This window comes from Cavia porcellus, unplaced genomic scaffold (genome assembly GCF_034190915.1).
Source record: "Cavia porcellus strain 051 isolate PalLab524CR breed Dunkin Hartley unplaced genomic scaffold, mCavPor4.1 scaffold_22, whole genome shotgun sequence".
Classification (NCBI taxonomy): Eukaryota; Metazoa; Chordata; class Mammalia; order Rodentia; family Caviidae; genus Cavia; species Cavia porcellus.
This window is the reverse complement of record NW_026947505.1, coordinates 41,499,617-41,520,759: the sequence shown is the minus strand read 5'-3', so window position 1 is coordinate 41,520,759 and position 21,143 is coordinate 41,499,617. Positions and strand designations below refer to the sequence as shown.

General features: G+C 36.8%; 1 protein-coding gene across 5 annotated transcripts in view; it reads left to right on the top strand.

The window, feature by feature from the left end:
- Map3k4 (mitogen-activated protein kinase kinase kinase 4) overlaps positions 1–21,143 on the top strand; it is a 157,151-nt gene that overhangs the window by 98,981 nt on the left and 37,027 nt on the right. For all 5 annotated transcript variants that reach the window (XM_063233096.1, XM_003466360.5, XM_063233095.1 and 2 more), the window contains 3 exons: positions 925–2,288; positions 16,424–16,666; positions 18,901–19,047. In XM_063233096.1, the coding sequence (XP_063089166.1) occupies positions 925–2,288; positions 16,424–16,666; positions 18,901–19,047 (1,754 nt within the window). The remainder of the gene's footprint in view (positions 1–924; positions 2,289–16,423; positions 16,667–18,900; positions 19,048–21,143) is intronic.

Sequence of the window (21,143 nt, the reverse complement as noted above, 5' to 3'; positions counted from 1 at the left end):
ACCTCAAAGTTGTTAACGTGGGAAAATAATCTGCCCTAGATTATTCGAAGAAATGTAGTGTATTCTGAGTATAGAGGAGATTGGGATAATGCTCTATGTTGGGTGTTACTGATTATAATTACCTGGGAGAAGCACATTAAGACTAGAAGTGATACAAAGTTCTAAGGTGGGGTTGGGGTAAAAATGAATGGCTTGAATAGAAGAGAATTCATAGGCAATTGTATTTAGGAAACAGTAAAATGAAATACTTTAATAAAATAGATAGCTGGTAATAGTGTGTCTTGCTAGACAAGAAGGAAGATATGTGTGTTCATTCCAAAGCTTGTAATTAAATGAATAAAACTAGTTGTTTGAAGGAACTGTGCATTACTTTGCCTGAATTTGGAAGAATTTTATGTTCACATAAAGTTAGACTAGGAAGTTACACTGGATTTTAATGTCTTCAGTTGTGTTACTGTTAAATTTAAAATGTTACCACTCATTTGTTTGTACAAAGAAGTCAAGGAATAAAATAAACTAAGGCTGTAGTTTTCATTTTATCGTTTGTCTTTCATCTTTTTATGGAAATAATCTTAGTGAATAATGGCCGCAAAATGATTTGGTCTAAAGTTAACACATCCATTTCATGACAAAGGTAGGAATTAGGTAAGTTTTTAACCCATGGTTCTGTCAGATCTCCCATGATATTCCTTTCTTCTTAAGTTGAAGGTGATTACTTATATGATGGTGAGAATGATAGATAAAATCTTTTTTAAAATGTAGAGAAAAAATGTTAGCATGTGTTGTTTGATTCCTTTCATTCTCAGCCTGATATTTTTCACAACCACTTGAGACGCAAGTACATGTGAATATCAGTTTTACTGAAAATGTTGAATGGCTTCATATTTTAGGGTTATATAATATTTTCTTTTTATTTTTTAATAGAAAAAATGAATGCACCAAATCAGCCTCCACATAAAGACACTGGAAAAGCAGTAGAGAACGTGGAAGAATACAGCTACAAGCAAGAGAAAAAGATTCGAGCAACTCTTAGAACAACAGAGCGTGATCACAAGAAAAATGTACAGTGCTCGTTCATGTTAGACTCAGTCAGTGGGTCTTTGCCAAAAAAGTCAATTCCAGATGTAGATCTCAATAAACCTTACCTCAGCCTTGGCTGTAGCAACGCTAAGATTCCTGTCTCTGTACCCATGCCTATAGCCAGAACTGCACGGCAGACTTCTAGAACTGACTGTCCAGCAGATCGTTTAAAGTTTTTTGAAACATTACGACTTTTGCTAAAGCTTACCTCAGTCTCAAAGAAGAAGGACAGGGAGCAAAGAGGGCAAGAAAATACATCTGCTTTTTGGTTTAACCGATCAAATGAACTGATCTGGTTAGAGCTGCAAGCCTGGCATGCAGGACGGACCATTAATGATCAGGACCTCTTTTTATATACAGCCCGACAGGCCATCCCAGATATTATCAATGAAATCCTTACTTTCAAAGTTAACTATGGGAGTTTTCCCTTTGTTAGAAATGGAGCAAGTTTCAATGGTACTTCAGTAGAAGGGCCACACCAAGCCCCTTATGGAACAAAGAACGTGGGTTACTCATCTTACCATGAGCATCTCCAGCGTCAGAGGGTCTCGTTTGAGCAGGTAAAACGGATAATGGAGCTGCTAGAGTACATAGAGGCACTTTATCCATCATTGCAGGCTCTCCAAAAGGACTATGAAAAATATGCTGCAAAAGACTTCCAGGACAGAGTGCAGGCACTCTGTTTGTGGTTAAATATCACAAAAGACTTAAATCAGAAATTAAGGATTATGGGTACTGTTTTGGGCATCAAGAATTTATCAGATATTGGCTGGCCAGTGTTTGAAATCCCTTCCCCTCGACCATCCAAAGGTAATGATCCGGAAGACGAAGGCTGTTACACAGAGGGACGACTAAAAGAGTTGGAAAGTAGTATGGATGAAAGTGATGAAGAACACAGCTCTGATCCAGGGGTATCAGAAATCAGGACATCCATAGACAACCGTTTGGATGTTCAGTTGCACGACTGTGCATCCAAGAAGCTTGAGAGGCTTGAGTCTGAAGAGGAGCCTGTGGGCTGGGGAGCAGCGGAGTACAGTACCGAAGCAGGCTTCAGTAAACATTGTCTGACTTCTATTTATAGACCATTTGTAGACAAAGCACTGAAGCAGATGGGGTTAAGAAAGTTAATTTTACGACTTCATAAACTAATGCATGGTTCCTTGCAAAGGGCGCGTATAGCACTGATTAAGAGTGATCATCCAGGAGAGGTAGGTTTCAGTAGACAAGAGTATTATGATGTCCTTAGTTCCACTACTTATTACAAATTGTAATATGTGTTGGTTATTTTTAAAACATTTTTCATTAGTTCATGTTTGCAGTAATGTGTACATTTGTTGTGGGGAATTGGTTCATGTATATAACACATTTTAATTTCCTTTTTCATTTCATTTCACCCCTTTCTTTACTCCATCTCTTGATCCCCTTCCTATTTGAGAAAGATCTATTATCCTACATATTATTTATTTTTTTACTTTGCTATTTATTTATATTTTGAGTTTCTCAATATATGAAAAACCATGTAATATTTAAGGTTGTGTGTCTAATATAGTTCACTTAACGTAATGGACTCATGGTGCATCCAGTTTCTTAAAAATGACACAAATTTGTCTTTATTTGACGTAGTAATATTCCATTGGGTATAAATACCACATTTTCTTTATCTGTTGATTGTTAATGCACAAATAGTTTGATTCTGAGATTTAGCAGTTATGTGATGCTATTAACATGGGTATGAATGTGTGATATCTTTAATTCTTGGGAAGATTCCTAGCAGGGGAATAACTGGGTCAAACTGAATTTCTAGTGTTAGTTTTTTAAGGAATTTCCATGCTGATTTCTATAGTAGTTGTACTAAATTATTATGTACTTTCATATCTTAACATTTATAAGTCATAACTAGCAGTTATAAATTACATAATTAATTGTTTCAGTATAAAGTGATAAGTGGATCTATGAAAACTGCATGAAATTTATTGAATTAAGTGCATAGTGGTATGTGGAAAGAAAAAGTACAACCATATAAATAGAGGATAGAGGAGAGGTTAGGTATAAATACAGAGCGAAGAAAGCCACACTCGTGGATAGCCACAAGCTGAGGATGAGTCAGTAAGAGTCAACATGTAACACTCAGGTATTTTTAAATGACCCTGGCATTCAAGGTCACAAATAAAGCCTTTTATTTTTTAAAATAGTTCACTCTTTTTTTGAGTAGCATGTCCAGTTTTGGTTACTGTATTTTAAAGAGATCTTGGGAATTATAGGAGAATATTAAAGGGAAAAAGTATACTGTATTTGGGAAGATTTCAGGGTAGATGATAGAAATTTAAGGACAGTCTTTATTATTAAGTGTATGTTTTGGTCTGTGAAGATTTTTGCAAACTTTATCTCCACTAGAAGAAATGGCTTGAAAATAGTAGAGCTGTGATTTAGATAACTTTATACACTTTCTTTTTTTTTTTTTTTTCATTTTTATCGGTACCAGGGATTGAACTCACAACTGCCTGCTTGCAAGGCAGGCGCTTATGCCGCTGAGCTAAATCCCCAGCCCCCACTTTATACACTTTCAAAATTTCTTACTGTTAATAGTGTCAAAACTAGAAAGAGACATAGTGTGGGATATTTGTTCTTTAGTGTCCAAAGTAGTACAGTCTTTATCTTTTGGTAAATTTGCATCTTCTGTTAGCTGGAAGTGAAAGCACTCAGCCCAGTGAGAGCGCTTGTACCTGTGTTAGTCTGCAAATCGAGGATTTTAGCAGTGATACACATATACCCACATGTACTTGACATTTTAATTTTTAAAATTTCAGTTTATTTTATAATCTGGCTTGCTCTGGAGTGAGACACAAAACAGAAGACGTTTAAGGTGCAAAATACCTAAAGAGACTCAGGTTGCAAGGTTATTTATACTCACATGGGGAGTATAAATCCTTAACCTTTTAGGACATGGAGGTCAAATAGTCACATAAACATAGCAAGGTCTTGATTAGATGAACCAGCACTTTGTAGTAATTTTTAAAAGTATTTTAACTTTGTGAATTATGTAAGTTCTTTTTGATGTACATTGTTTTGTTAAATCAAATTAGCTTTTCCCCCTTTTTAGTTCACGAATCAGAGAGATTTTATCATAGTGGAGGTTTCAGAAACAACAGAGTAAAACAATGGATATGTCTTAAGGATAGGTCACGTATTTCCAATGGTGAGTAACTTTTGTGTAGTGTTTGGACTGGAGTGGTTTAATTCTATCCAGATGTGTGGGCATCGCAAGATTGATGTTTAATTTTTTTTTTTTTGAAGCCAGTTTTGAAGTAATATGAAGAATAGTAATATGAAGAATACTGTGGTATTATCTTTAGGAGATTTTATTTTATTTTTTTTGGTACCGGGAATCAAACTCCAGACCTCACACTTGCCAGGCAGCCCCTGTCCATTGAACTATATCCCCAGCCTGGTATCATGTTTAATACAGTAATTTTCATACAACAAGCCTATGGTAAGGATAAGGAGTAGCGCAGGCATATTGGCTTTGTGTAAACTGCTTTGCATGCCCTGCCCGGGTATCTTTGTCTCCCCTCCAGACTGTAGGAATTCGTGAGTGTTATTAATGTGAGTGCTGTACTTTTGTATCCTTAAATATATTGAGGGACTGAGGAGGAAGCTTTGTGGTGGTAGTGTATTTGCCTAGCAAGTGTGAGGTCCAGTGATCAGTACCCTCACAGAGGGAGGGAGGGACCTGCATGTTCTGTTAGAACTGATGCAGAGGGAAAGATTACATGGTTTACATGGTTTTGAACTCCCCATCAAAGTTGTGTTCTTTTGTTTGACTAATTGAGATTTAACCAAAGAATTGTCTTTGTTAGAGAAAAAAGTATCAGATTCATATTTAAAACTTACAAAGTATATGAATTGAAGGCTGTTTATTTAGAATTATTTGTAGATTGTTTGCTTTTCAGAAAATGAGCCAACCACAGAAGCCCCTGCTGTTTTAATTTTGGTTCATAAAATATTAAGTGCTTGTCAAATAGTGAAAGTAACAGCTAAGGTAGGAATTATTCTGTACTGTACTGGAGATAATCCAAACTAACAAATGATGAGGCTCTGAAGTTACAGTTTACTCATGGGAAAATGAAGATTCTGTTTTTATTTCCATTTCAGGGCCATACTATCTGGGCTGTATTGTGTGTGCACACTTCTTTCTTGTGTTTATTTTGTTTTGCTAGTCCATTAAGTATGTCAGAGAAAGAGCCACAAATTTCAAGTTCCAGTAACTGGAGCCATTCCTTATGTCTGGTCACTGTAGAACTTTGTAAATGGCTTGATCTTTCTGCTTTTGAGTCTTTTTGCTGATAAAATGCTCACAATAATATATACCTCTCTACATCACAAGGTTGTTCTGAGTTCGGAAAAAAGTATAGTATTACTATAAATTACAAAGTGGGATGGATTAATTTCCAAAGTTCACATGTAAGGCATAAGGCAATTATTGGGGATGTTGAAAATGCACTCTATAGAAACAATGCTGTAAACAGGAGAATCTCAGGTTATCAAATAAAAATAAAACTTGTTTAATCTATGTAGCTAAAATAATATCAGCTAAAGGGTTTTTTTGCTTTGTTTTTGACAATAGGAACAACATAACATAAGGGGGGAAAAAGCAGCTCTTTGGTGTCCTTCTTTTGTGGACCCAGGGATGACCTGAAGTCTTTTTATGCTTCCTTCTTTATTTTCTAATTCATACTCACTTGCTATGGAAAGTACATGCTCCCCCCACTAGGTCTTTTGTTCCTACTTTTCTCTCATGTAGGTGTGATCTAAATTCCTATGGTCTGACTGTTAATCACAGGTTTTAGGGATGAATTTGTCTGATGCCTATTTCCTAATAATACTTGCTGATCTCCTCATGATAGGGCTCTTCTAGACTCCAAATCTTGCTCCTTCTCTACTTGTAGAAGAGGATACTACTTGGGGGGGGGGTGATCCTTCCCAGTCTCCTTATAAAATTCATAGGAATCATTTTAGCAATGTTGTAGTGTCCAGGTGTCCTTCACAGTAGTGATGATAGCTAAGGCTGGGTTTTGTAATACTGTTTACAGTTCAGTTTTATCTTAAAAATTAAAACAAGAAACCATGGAAGTATATAGAAAATTTATCACTAATATCAAAGCTACCTGTTGCAATTATATTTTTTAAATATACTTTTACTTTGAAATAATTTTAGATGTACAGAAAATTTGCAAAGGTAGTGTAATATTCTTATATTCTGCATCTTTCTTCCCTGAATATTGACTTCTTTGTACATTGTCAAAACTAATACATATTTATATCAATATAAAACTCTGTTAACCACAGAGTATTTGAATTTCCCTGTTTTCCCACTACTTCCTTTTTTTGTCCCAGGATCCAGATCTATACATTTGGGTTTGTTTTCGTATTACTGGATTTGAGTAGTGGGCTTGAGGATGTGTCACAGAATTGAAGTGCCCGATGCATTGCATCATCACTGTTAATGTGTCCCTTGATCACTTGTTTAGGACAGTATCTGCCAGGTGTCTCCAGAAATGACCATTTTCTCCTTTCATAGTATTCTTTGGAAATGAGTCATCAAATGCAAACTACGATAGGATGAAAGGTATCAGCCTACACTTGTAGGAGTGGGACAGGATACAATCTACGTGTATTATTTGAAATCTGTATGGAAGATTCTCTTCTCTGTTTAATCAGTTTTTTTATCAAGAAGAATTCAAATATTTATTTTTTACTTAGGATTATAATCCATTTCTAGTGTTACTTATTTTGTTGCTTAGGCTCTTGTTTTCGCTATAGGAGCTGTTTCGGTAGCATGTTGCTATTTTTTTGTGTGTTAATTTGCTTTTTTGTTTGGTTTTTAAGTGATATCTTACTTTCAGCCACTACATGATACTCCAAGCTTGTCCTGTATAGTTCTCACTGTTCCAGTCCAGAGAATGGTATTGGAAAGTGAGCACGTGGCACTAGATGTTGGTTCCTATTGGGCGGTCATTGTTTCTAAGGACTCTCAGTGAGTAGTAAGAGCTTGGACGGTGTCTAACCCATCCGTGTTCTCAGGCCAGTACTCTGAACTGCTTTTATCTTGGTGTGCCTGGAACAAACATGAGTTCATGCTGCTGTCTCTAACTGTAATCCATCACTACAACATTCTTCCTCATCTTATCCATATTTGTAAATTTCTCTTTCAGTGAGAAAGCTAGCTCTTCTTACATGTTTGCTCAGGTCTAGTCTACCTGTAGTATAGTTTCAACATTACTAGCCTAAGTGTACCCTGTGAGGAGTACACGTATGAACTAGAGCACGGTGTGAAGTGCACTTTGCGTTAGCCTTTTAGTGTATAGTCAGTTCACTTTTCTAACGTGACTTGGGGGCTGCGTTTCCCCTTAACCTTCTGCAGTGTTGCTGCTTCACTACATCTCCAAATGAGTGGGACTCCTTTATCTCAGGCTGCGTGCCGTCTTGGGACGACCTCCCGCCTTCACTCCCAAGCCTCTGCGGTGTTTGGTTGATGTTTTAAAATTTGTACCCTTCTATAGGTTTTTGGCTTTGTGTAGTTTAAATACTTGTAAAAATATATTTTATAGGTTGTGATAAGGTTGTTGTGCTAATTTTTGCTTTCTGTATAGAATTTTCCTATATTTTCTAGAGGAGAGAAAGATAAAATGAGTATATTTTATTGTAATCTTTATCATATTACCTCATATACAATTAAGATGTTTTGATTAACTGGTTTGGTTGCTTTTTTTAAAATTAGAAATGACCATGTAATTATTATAAATTTAGTGTCCAATAAACTACTGTTTGGCATTGGAGCCAAAGAAAAATTATGCTGGTTTTTCCTCTATAAAGTACAAAAAGCCCCAAAGAAACCCTACATGTAGTGAGTCTTACCGTTTACTGGTCTCAGCGACTATAGTGGTTATATTTCTGCAGTTTACAGATGAGGAGCCTGGATTAGAAAGAGAAGAAACTCTCTCCAAATCACACCAGTATGACGTTACATAGATTCAAAAGTAGGATTCCAGGATACCAGACTTTGAACTATGCTCTTAGTTTCCTGTCTTGCCTGCACATCAGCGTTATCCACGAACCTTTAAAATATGCACACCTTTGTCCTTCTTGGATGCAAGACAAGTCAGAATCTTTCAGCATAGAACAGAGGGCTGACTTTTTGAAAAGAATAACATTTCAAACAAATCTGTGCTGTATATTTCATATATACCCAGACCTGCGCCAGTGTGGTTCTGAGTCAGCCACTGGAGATGCCAGTTTGGCCGCAGTATTCCGTCTCCCTTTACCTTCAAGATCTGTGCTTACTATGCAGTTATTAAAGCTAACTTTTGAATTGCTGCAATCATTAACTTCCTTATTTCATAAATAACAATAGAAGAACTTTTTATTGAGTGACGCACTAGCAAGTATACACTTGCTTATTTGCCTAGAGGTTTTCTGGGATGGACTTACTTGAGGGAAAATTGGAATTGTGCTGCATTGTTTTGAGATTGATTCAGACATGATACAAGATCAGAGGAGGACAGAAGTCATCAGCTTTCAGTGGAGAACTGGATCCCCTGTAACAAAACTGTGACAGTAGTGTTAAGACTAGAGGCTAGGATTAACTGAACACTTGACATGTCACTGGGGAACAAAGAAGGGTCAGGTAACTTGGTTAGGTTGAATATCCATTAAGTGGCAAAATCACAGTGTGAACTCAGAATTCTGGCTGTAAAGCCATGCATGCTTTTGATAGTGTACTACCTCCCACAACTACAGTTGGTCTCTCGTGGTGTTTAGGGATCGTATATATTTGACTGAGGGAGGGACTGGTATTTAAAAGGGAAGATTTCATGTGAAAATCTGGATTTTTGGTTCTGCTTGAAATACTGGATGGTCTCTCAATACTGGGTGCACATTCTTACATAATAGTCACTGCTTGGAGCTGACTGGTAGCATCTGTACTCCATGTTACCTCAGTACTTCTTAGAGCTGCCCTAGTGCACCCAACTATGTTCCCTGTCTTGTCCTCTGTAGGAATTTCAGTTAGGGGTGGGATCCCTGGTAGAGAATACTAGTATAATTTTGAATATAGCTCTGTGGCTCTGGGCTTTTCTGTTAGTTACCGTCCCATCATTTTCAGAAGATACCTGAGATAATTAACTTATCAAGAAAAAAAATCTTATTTTGGCTCATAGTGTTGGAGTTTCTACTCCAGGGTCAGGTGGGAACCCAGTTGCTGTGGGAGTGAGGAGTGCTCACCTCATGTCCAAAACCAGCAGAGAAAGAAATAGCCTGAATCTCACAGACCCTTATGATGCAGGCCCATTCCTGACAGTGATCTAAGGACTTCCTTTAAACACTTTCCTCATACAAGGCACAGCATCTCCTAGTAGTGCCACCCTGGGACTAAACCTTTTAACATATGCACATTTGGGGAACATTTACCCAAACCACAACAGTTTTATAGATGTTTGAAATTTGTCTGTTACTATTTTGTGATTATGTTGTTTTATGTGTCCTTGTATTTTTCTTACTCTTGTTACACAGTTTAAAATTTTATTTTGTTACAAAATCCTAGTAAACATGTAAAAGAATAATTCTGTGAACGCTCATAAATCTGAATCCAAGCCCCCAGTTAACAGGTCATGGCCGGGATCTGTAGCCACTTGACGTCTTCTTCTACCATTTGGAGAAAACCTTAGATATTCTCATTTTACCCATTTCAGTATGTTTCTATGAAAAATGACTTGGTTTACTTTTATTTGATTGTAATATAAATATTTAATATAAGATCTACCCACTGACTTTTAAGTATATGTTATCAGTAAGAGGATTTGTTTTCAAACTATAACCACTATACTATTATCACATCTAAAATACTGTATAGCAGTGATTCCTTGGTATCAAATAACAAGTTTCTGTTCATATTTCTGTTGCTACAATTGTTACTTTAAAGATGGATTTATTTTCCCCCACTAAAGGTATTTTTATATTGATACATTTCCTTAGTATCTTTATCTACATCTCTCTCATTTTTTGGATGTTCTATTTTACTTTTCAGCTTTAGAATTGTCCTTTTATTCTTTACCTACTCGTTTGAAGTGATTTTCTTTTACTTCTAATGAAATGCTAAGGTATGTCAGCCCTTTCTCTGAAGATTCTTTTTCTCTTGTTTTAACTCAGGGTCTTACCATGTTGCCCACCCAGGCTGACCTCTAACTTGTGATCTTTTTGCTTCAGCCCAGAGTAGCTGGGATTACAGGTGCCTGATTTCTTCTTACATTTTGATAGTTGTTATAGTGTCAGATCATATAACCTTCTTTGTACTTCTTTCTTCTTCGTCATTGTCCTTTACTTCCTTTACTTTTACTCTCTTTCCTTTAATAGATTTTTATTTATTTATTTATTTTTGCCTAAAGCATTAGATTGGAAAGTTTGCCAGTGTGATTCTTTGTTTCCCTTTTCTTTCTTTCTTTTTTTTTTTTTTTTTAAAGAGTTCTTTTATTTTTTGTTTTTTGTTACAGGGTACAGGGGAATTGAACTCACAACCTCATGCTTGCCAGACAGGCACTGTGTGGCTGAGCTATATCCTGGGACCCTCTTTGTTTCCATTTATAAGAGCATTGGTTTGCTGAATACTCCACTAGTTCTTTCTTTAAACTCCACTAGTCTTATGTGGTGTTTATTTTCCCAGTTTGATAGTTTTTAACAGGCAGTGTGCACTTTTAAGTATTTCTGATATTACATTTCTGTGAAAGCATTATCTCTTCTGTTTATTTGCTCTTGTGTTTCTTCTGGTTTATTTTTGAAATGATTTAAAAATTATTGAAAGTTATCACTTAATGTTGTTTCATTGTGTTTTCTGTGATTTTTCTTAATATCTTTTAGCTCCTTAAAAATAGACTGCAATTTCATTTGCCCACTTGACCTATATTACCTACTTCTCTTGTCTGTGGGATCATTTTACTCCCTCTTCTCTCTTTGCTTACAGTAACCCTGTTATTCTACCACAGTCCTTCTTGTTGTTCATTTTAAAACATGATAACTATTTTCATGAACTTTGAAGACTAAAGGAGTCAGGTAAATGTTTAGATTATGACTTTGAGCTCCCTCTCTGAGAAATATGTAGTCTCCTCGTCTTTGGTTCTGTTGTCCTTTACTGGTCTGTAGGATTTCACTCCGTTAGTTTTCTTTCTTGGTGTGAAGTTTTGCTATGACAGTAAATCAGGGGTGCTAGAATTAAGCATTTATGAGCCTAAACCACTGCAGCACCCTTTGACCTTACTGCTAGCCCTGTGACGTCACACAGGAAGTTGTGCCAAACCACTCCCAGTCTCACTGATGTTCTCAAGTAAATGCAGTGAGCTTTCTTTTCAATATGTATTGATGATTTTGAGAGTTATCCCTTTCCACACAGGTAAGACAGCCTATAAATTCCTGGGCTTCCCCTGCACACTGCTGTTCTGTGTTGGTTATGGAACTGTTCACTGTTTCCCCTCTGCTTTTTGGATTTGTGAATATCCCTTGCCACCTAATGTTCTGTAGATGTGTCTCCAAGAGTGCTGGTTTTGCTGTGCTAGTTGCTCTGTGTTTTATGAGGCATAAGGGAGACTGTCTTCCCAGAACTCTTTTTATTAGATTGACCTATACTAAGTTGCCAACATTTGATCATTTTCAGCTGACTAAAATGGCAATTTTATGTGTTTAGCCTAGTGTATTGCTCTTTGTTTAGGTTTAATACATTTGAAATCTCTTGAAAATATATATGCTCAATGCATACTTGATTTCCTTTAATAGGTATGAGTTTTTAAGTAGATATATAATGTAAAATATGATTCCTTGTAGGCAAGAATTTCTAAAATCGGCATATAATGTAAAATGTGTTTACCTGTAACATTCTTTGGATAATTCACTATTTTTCAGTTTAAGTTCTTTAGATAATTCATTATCTTTCAATTTAACTTGCTGCCTCCCTTTTTAAATTAAATTATCAGAGATAATTGAATATGTTTCTATTCTTTTGATCTGTTTACTATGCCAAAACTTTAGTATTTTAAATAAGGTAAGGTTATTAATGAGGTTGGCATCTTGCAGGGAAGTTCTTCCCATTTATTCTTTTCAAAAGTTTTTGGGCCATTTTAATTTTTGTACATCACTTTCTTTCATCAGAATTTTATTATGGATTTGCCAAGAACATACAAAATGACTTTGGGATTATGATGTGGTTACATCGGATTTTTATTATTGACCTTATATTATTAAGCACCAATGGTTTGACTGGATTGATCTGAGGTTTTCCCACCATATTAACCTTGTATTTCTCACTGCACTAAAATAATAGCAGGTATGCCATTGCTGTACCACGTTTCCCCTTTCCCCAGTCTGGTGTTGTTAGATAAGATTTGGAATAGATGATTCAGATTTTTCTCTTGTAGTATACTTGTAAAAAATGTAAATACTTCATTATAGAATTTTTGGTCCATAACTAACTTACTCATCTTACAGTTATTTTAGCCTGTGTAAATTTTGCTAAGTTTTATAGCTTATCATTTTCATTAGTATTTTTCTTCCCATCGTGTGATTTGTATTCCAATCCACTTTTCTTTTGACTCTTGTAATTCCTTATGTAGTTTTTAGAGAAGGTAAACGAACTGTTCTTTGAGCTCTTCACTGTGAGATGTTGAGCTCTTCACTGTAAGATGGTCGGTCATCACTGTGGTGTAGGCTGGATTGGGGAGGGCTGGGATGGCAGGCTAATCTAGGCCATGTTTGTGGATGGGCAGGTGAAGGCTCCATCCATTCTGCAGGATGTTTATGCAGCAAATGTGGGCAGACTGCCACACAAATGGCAATTAATACATATAGATTTGCTGAATTCTGTGGAGCTTTAACATTTTTTTCTGATGTCATTATACCACAAAAAGCAAAATAAAGTACCTAAAGCTTTTTTAAAAATGTATTAATCCTGATCACATTTATCACAAGTAGTAGATTTTTAAATTATATGGCTTCTGCCAGGCATGGTGGCTCTCACCTATAATCCTAGCACTTCTTGCTGAGGCAAGAAGATTGCTTTGAGTTTGAGGCCAGCCTAGGCTACATAGTGAGTTCAAGGTCAGTCTGAACTACCTAGGGAGAACCTATCTCGACAAACAAAAACCAAACCAAAACATAAATTATGTGGCTAGTTTAGAAATTCTTGCCCTTTTAGGGAAACCCAAGGATAGTAGTATATATTAATTGAAATTCTGAAACATGACAAACATAAAAAGATAAATTAATCTTGTTCTCCTTAGTGCTGTTGCAAATTACTAGATGGAAGCACTCAGTATATTCCCCATGTTAATGTTTATTTGTTTAATGCCAGACTGTATATTACTGTAGATTAAATATTTTCAGTTTAAGAAGCAGGGGAAATCTTTTCAAGCAGATGATGTTACTGGGAATTTTATACTAGGAAGAAAACATAATCCTTGTTTTTATAAATAAATGTGTCTCAGTTATACTAAGTATATAATTTTTTTTTTAATCAAAGCACCCACTTTTCAAACTGCAGACCATGTCAGCTTATCACTACAGTAGTTGCTGTTGTCATTAAGGAGTATATGGACAACTCTGAGGACTAGGAGCTATTAATAGGTCAGGCTGGTTAGATGTTTCATTCTTAATGTAGAGTGTTGGAAAAATTGGAGAAGAGACATCGATTCTTTAGTGGGAGTGTAGCTCAGCATGTATTACATAGCAGATACTGAACTAAGTGTTGAAGTCTCGGGTAAGAGACATTCTTCATGTTTTTGGAACTGATGACTGTGGGGAAAATCATATAGATAAAAATAACACATTAGGGGCTGGGGATTTAGCTCAGCGGCATAAGCGCCTGCCTTGCAAGCGGGCAGTCGTGAGTTCGATCCCTGGTACTGATAAAAAGGAAAAAGACAAAAAAAAAATTTAAAAAATAACACATTATAGAGAAAACGATAAACACAAACAGCGAAGTACCTGTAAGGCTCTCATACTGTAAGAAAATATGTTATTTGAGGCAAAGAAAACTTGATAGGTGAGGTCAGCATTTGAATTCTTTTGTCTAATGAGAATAAGAGTTCATCAGAGACAGTGCACTGTCAGTAAATCACATGCTCTGATGATTAAAGGTGTGAATTTGTGCAGAAAGGCAGATATGTTCGCTGAACTTAGGAAACTTTAAGGAGTTTTTGTGAAATGGAGGGGGAGAAGGCAATATTAGATAAGGATCAAGATCTCTGTGTAGACAGACCACTGGGCTGAATAAGAGGCCCTGGTTGTTAGTGGTGACAGTGAAGCTGTAGCACAAATTAGAAGGGGTAGAATAAGCCTTAAACAGAATCACACTGAGGGGTGTCACAAGGTCAGTGGGCTGAAACAGTGGAATCAAGCAACAAGTTTGAAAAGAGAGTGAATGAAGGTGGTGTAAGTGTAAGTAGATGGAGAACTGAGGAGAGCTGACAAGTGTGTGCAGCAGGAGAAGTGAGATGACAGACATTGTGAGAGCTACATTATACATGTCTCTAAGGAAGACAGGGAGCCATCCCAAAGAAGGTCATAGACATGGACACAGTCCTGGTTTTAAGTCAAGGCTCTTTTGCAGTTCAGGTATTGAGCTGACTGAAAGTTCTGGATGTGATTGTTGACCAAGTCTGACATTAGTTGTTACCTGAATTTGCTCTAAAGCAACAGTGGTGTGGTGGGAGGGAGAGCATGTTAACAGTAGTAATTTTACAAGTGCTACATGCAGTCAATTTATAAAAGCACCTTTTCTCACTAGGTATGTTCTGTTTAATCTTTACAAGGTAAGGTAACGACTATTTTTTCAGTACTAGGAATTGAACCCAGGGACTTAAAACATGCTTTGCAAGCACTCCACTATTGAGTGACAATCCCTGGCCCACCTCTATTTTTAAAATAAAGAAACCAAGTCTAAGACTAGTGCTTCCAGAATCACATAGCTAATTAAATTACCCAAAGCCAGATTTTCTGTTCTTTGGACCTTTATTTTTTCTCTTATTTAATTACACACTCTCTATAAAGAAAACTAAAGTAAACTCAGAGTGCAGTGTTTTTAGTTGGCATCTTGGGTGTGTGTGTGTGTGTGTGTGTGTGTGTGTGTGTGTGTGTGATGAAAGTCATCTGAAAGGTAGCAAAAGGTGAATTTTGCACACTAAGGGTTTTGAGGTGGGGAAATGAGAGGAGACCACAGCAAGGGTCAGGTGTGGTGCGTACACGTACACATGAGGGTTATAGAAATCCTGTGAGGGAGGGCAGGGGAGAGGTAAGGCCACCCAGGAGCGTGCAGACTGGACTGGGCAGGCTGAGATGGCAGACTAACTTCTCTGGGCCGTATTTTTTGAATAGGTAGATAGAGGCTTGAAAGAGCCTGCAGGATGTTCATGTGGTAGACACAGACTGACTGCTATGTAAATACCATGCACCTTCACATTAGGTATTATTTGGGTGGATCCTCCAAGAGTGTTCTAATCACTTCAGAGTTTTGCTTTGAGGTGGTAATTCTGGTTCATTTGTCAAATTAAAGGTCAAGATGTGAATAGGAGGAGACCAGTCAAAAAACTCACTAAATGACACGGAGGACAGGTATCAGTGTCATACTGGGAGCAGAATAACTACAACTGCGAAATGTTGAATTCAAGGTTTTCAAATTTAGATGAGTTTGGTTTTCTTAATAGGAACATGTAATGTCTTTGAATTTGATAGGTCAGTATATAATGTGGCTGGATGTTTAAGAACAGTGTAAAAACTCCCAAGTATGAGCCCAGGAAACATCAAACAACAGATAGAATGGGTTGATCCTAGGCTCCCATACCTATCAGCATTCTTAAGTATGAGAACAAATAGAATTAGTTGAACTCCCTAGTTTTTATCTTCACATAATGGCTACCTAGGAAGAATTAATTCCTGATTTTGTACTCTTTCCTCAAATTATATTAATTTTCTGGTTCCTTAGTCCAAAAATGGTTGTGAATAATAATGTATGTAACCTTAAAAATGAAGTGTTGTGATCCTTTTAAGTATGATGCAGAATGTTAAAACTGAGCTTGATAATTTCACTACTGGTTTGATAAGTGTTATTTCAATTAGGTCTCTATTCTTGTTACGATTTTCAAGTACTCTTAAGCTTTTTGGGTCTGTGTTGAAAATGTTGAATTATTAAAGATTTTTAGGCCTTTAAAATAGACGTTGTTGGTTTGTCAGGAAGTTGTAGTTTAGAACCAAAAACCTTAGGGCATTGTTCTTGTATTCTCTTAAAATTTCTGTCTTGAATTTTTGTCAGTTTTCTGAATTTCCAGATCCCATGTGGGGGTCAGATTATGTGCAGTTGTCAAGGACACCACCTTCCTCTGAACAGAAATGTAGTTCTGTGTCCTGGGAGGAGCTGAAGGCCATGGACTTGCCTTCATTCGAACCTGCCTTCCTAGTGCTTTGCCGAGTGCTGCTGAACGTTATACACGAGTGCCTGAAACTGCGATTGGAGCAGAGACCCGCTGGGGAGCCGTCTCTCCTGAGTATCAAGCAGGTTGGTTTCAAAGACTGTTTACATTTTCAGCAGTTAGTACATTTGTCTCGAGGCTTATCCTTTTTGAGGATTGTTTTCTATAATTACTGCAAACAGTAAAAAAAAGAAAATGTATTGTCTTTAAGCTGCTCTTTTTAGAATGATATAAAATATTCTTGCCTTACGGTTCACCTTTTCTACCACTGCTTCCTTGTTCCAGAAGAGTATAAAAATGGGTGGATGATGTGACCCTTGCCTCCTTTGTTTCTATCTTTGAAGATTAGAAACAAAAATTTGTTTCTGTCTTTTTGAGACAGGATTTCACTCTGCAGTTCAGGCTGGCCCCGGATATGCTTTGTAGCCCATGCTGACTCAAGCTCGCAGCAGTCCTCCTGCTGAAAGCTCTTGAATGCTGGGATCACAGGCGTGTACCACCACACCCAACCACAAAATTTGTTCTGTAGAGTGATCTTTTTTTGGTGGTGTTGTATTTAAGTTATATAGAGTAATGTCTTTTTTAGAGTTTGGAGTTTTTGCTTGCTTAAGCAATTATTTAAACAGTAAAGATGATTGATTTCCTAGTTAGTATTAGGTGAGATTTTTCTTACATTGTATTCAAAAGCATGTAGAAGAATGGCTGAGAGCAGTTTTATTGAGTAGAGTGAATACTAAAAAGTATCAATTTATGCTTTGTGGTTTTAACTTCTCCACATTCATTATATAAAGTAAAATTTTTGAGGTCTTGATTACAAAAAGAGTGATGTCTTTTTTGAAGACTGTCATATCCATCTTCTAATGCAGTGATGGCAAACCTTTCACAGGTATCAGTGATGACAGGCAGCTAACTGTGGCATGAGTGCCATAGGTTGGCTACTACTGTCCTAGTGATGAAAGGGTAGATGCTACATGGACTCTGGAATGATAAGACTGAGCAGTACACTTTTGATTTGAATGACTCTGTCCTGGTATGTCACATTTGGTTTTACTTTCTTCAAAAAAAAAGTAATAAGAACTGTGGGAGCAATAAAACCCAAAATGTGTAATTGTCATTGTACAAAAGAAAGGAAAAGAAAATTCTCTAAAAGATATAACTGCATATATATTTAAGTGTATAAGATAGATAACCATATTACTGAGTTTTGTTGGATCATTGAACAAAATGTTTGCAGTCTCACTGTTTGAAAGTCCCCTCTATATGCTTTAATTTTGTAACTTGAACAACTATTTCTAAGATGACAATATGTAATTAACTAGTGATTTCCTACTGTTTATTTTTTCTGAAATTCTATATAACTTGTACCCTTTTTCTGTTTTTTTTTTTTTTCTTTTTTCTCCTTAAATAAAATTAAAAAAAAAAAAAGACTGAGCAGTACAGATTGAGAGAAGACAGGTCAATCAGGTCACACAACAAGTACAGATCGAGATTTGTGCTTATTTGTTTAGGTAGGTGCAGCATAGAATGTGGAGTGGAGGTGAGTTCGAAGTGGGCCCCTCCATCTGGCACCAGCCAGAGCTCAGTATTCACGTGCTTCTCTCCATCTTGTGCTGGTCACTGTCTTACTGTCTACTTTGGCAAGACTTTTACGTCTGTCTTCTGTATTGCTACAGTGATCTGGAAACTTCTGGTAAAATAATTAACCCTTCCTCATAAAACAGATTCTTCAGAAGTAGAAGTTTATCAGGTTATTTAATTTCTGTTAACTTCCATCTGTGTTCATTAGATAAATTTAGGATTGGTTTGCTTGCTTTTGCAATTGACTTTTTTGATGGTAGAAGTCACTGGTCATAGTAAGTAGACTATGCTAAATTATCTCAAAGGCTACCATACTCTGGTATGTTAATACATTTGAATTTTATTATGTTATGAGTAAAATTTACCAGTTTCACTAGGAGATTTTTCTCTTGTATCTGTTGTTTTACAGTGTAAGTTAGTAGAAAAATTGATCTTATTCCGTGGAGTTTATTTTTAATATAAACTTACGTGTAGGGGACTGTATCTTTAGCACAGTATCAGCTGTCTATGGAGTTTTATCTCAGTGTATGTCTGTGCTGTAATACAAACTTTCTTTATTTTCATTCCTCTGTTTTTGCTCAGTTGAGACCACAGATATTTCTGTAAAATAAACTGATTTTTTTTCAGAGGCGAAGTGCTTCCTTCTGGGTTATTTAGGGAATGTAAGTGGGGATATGTGAGAACTGACAGCACATCTGGACAGGGCACGTGAACAACAGAGCTTGTGCCTCGTGTTTTGTAGCTGGTGAGAGAGTGTAAAGAAGTCCTGAAGGGTGGCCTTTTGATGAAGCAGTACTATCAGTTTATGCTGCAGGAGGTTCTAGAGGACTTGGAGAAGACTGACTGCAACATCGATGCGTTCGAAGAGGATCTGCATAAGATGTTGATGGTAAGGGAGAGAGACATTTCTTGTGTGTGTATACCTGTGTGAGTGTGGCAGCGTTTGACTTGAGTCTGTCTATCTGGTGGTAGGGTCCATTTGTTTTTTTTTTTCTAAGTCTGCCTTTTAAACAAATTCTTGAGTGGTTTTTGAGTTAGCATTTTTGACAAGTCTTGAATTTATTATTTAATTTAGGACAGTTGATTAAGGCCCAGAAAGAGAATCAGAATATGACTGTTTTATTTAACTGTCAATAGCCAGTTTTTAATTTCCAGGAAAGAGGCCAAGGACTTGCATAGCTCTGGAAATAGCAAAGAAGAACAAGAAATGGTTTGGTTAGGATTGGCTGTGGAAGATGCTTTCGTGAAACTCCACATGTCCACCCATGGCTAGAAAAAAGCAGGCTGAGATGGGACCCTTCCCCTAGCTTAGGGACTTTCAGAGGGTTCTCACTATGAGGAAGCCCTATCTCAGAGGTGAGCCAAAGGCTCCTGGAAAAACCCGGCACATTTGAGGGTTTCTAAATTGTTTGATGTGGCGAGAGTAATAGTCTTGTTTTTATTTCTTCCAATGAGCCCATGTCCTCTCATGTGTGTTGTGCTGTGATTTTAACCTCTGGGCTAGTATTTGTGTTCTTTCCTGCTAGAAATGACCCTCTTCATCCTTATCTGCCCACTGAGGGCTTACTTTCATGTAAGCTTATCTAACAGTTTCAACTTTTAAGCCTACATTTATCCCTACCTTCTTCTTTGAACAGTGCTAGCAGTTGCAGTTAGAACTGTATTGTACCTATAACATTCAAACAGAGACTTATCTCAGGGTTCTCTAGTTAGACCAAAAGCTCCTTGAATAAGGGGCTACTACCTGAAATTCTTTCATCTTCCATATTCTGTAGTAGAATATTAATATATAATATGTGCATGTTAGATTCATTAGGGTAAATATGTAGATGACCACATAATATGGAATAGTAAAGGAAGAAAGTGGTGAGGAATGGAAGTTGCACTATCTGGCATGTCCTGAGAAATAATTTTATTACATAAAAAACAATACATAAAATGACTGCATTTTAAAACACTTTTCCAGAAAAGTCTTTATTATTGAAAAGATATGGTAAAATGCAACACCATACAAATTTTTTCTCCTTCTGTGGATAATTATGGATAATAGCACACTTGTATCTCAGCACTCTGGAAAGCTGAGGCATAAGAGTTCAAAGTTGCAAACTCAGCCTGGGTGACTTAGCAAGTGCCTATCTCAAAATAAAAAAAAATTAAAAAGGGACTGTGGATATAGCTTAGTGTGCAGGCCTTGGGTTCAATCCCCAATACAACCAAAATAAAACAAAAGCAAGTTCTTTGCAGAATAACTTACAAAGGCATACCCAGTGTCTTTTGTCCTTTAGTGGGAAAAAGGGGAGGTGAGAGATAAGAAGCAAAGAACATACATTGTCCCCAAATGTGGTTTCCACGCTCTTAGTGTGTCTGTCTGGTGAAAGGCCTAGAGTGAGAGAATTACCTGCATTCATAGCTAATCTGTCTTAGGAAAGTGTAGAGTTTCCTTTTGGCCTTGCAGTTTTTTGGTGTGTATGAATCAGAATGAATACTTTTATAGCTAAAGAAACTGACAATTTTCAGTGGTTTAAATTGTGTTCTCTAGTGTGCTAGGAGGATCAGGACAGTAACATGTTTGAGGACTGAAAAGAATCCCACTAAAATCTATATTTCTGTTAAGAAAGAAGGGCAGAGTTGCTTTTAGATAGGCAATCAGATCACATTTTGTACACATTCTTCTCTTGAAACCCAGTGGAAAAAAAGCAAAGAAGAAAATTCCGTCTCTATAGTAACATCACACTTTGTTTTAGAAGGTAGTAAAGTTCTGTCTGCACAGTTCTGAGGGAGAGATTGTGTGATACAAATATTTTTTACCCAGTCAGTTACTCTTTAGGTCAGAAAATCCATAGATGAGGACATTTTGTTACAGCCTCAGTGAGTCCGTCTTGGGACAAACTGCTAGTAAAACCTCCTAGCCAACAGATAAGATGAGAATTTAGATGTGAGAAAACTGTCCCTGTAGGATTTGGGGTGAGCATTGGACCCCCCTCC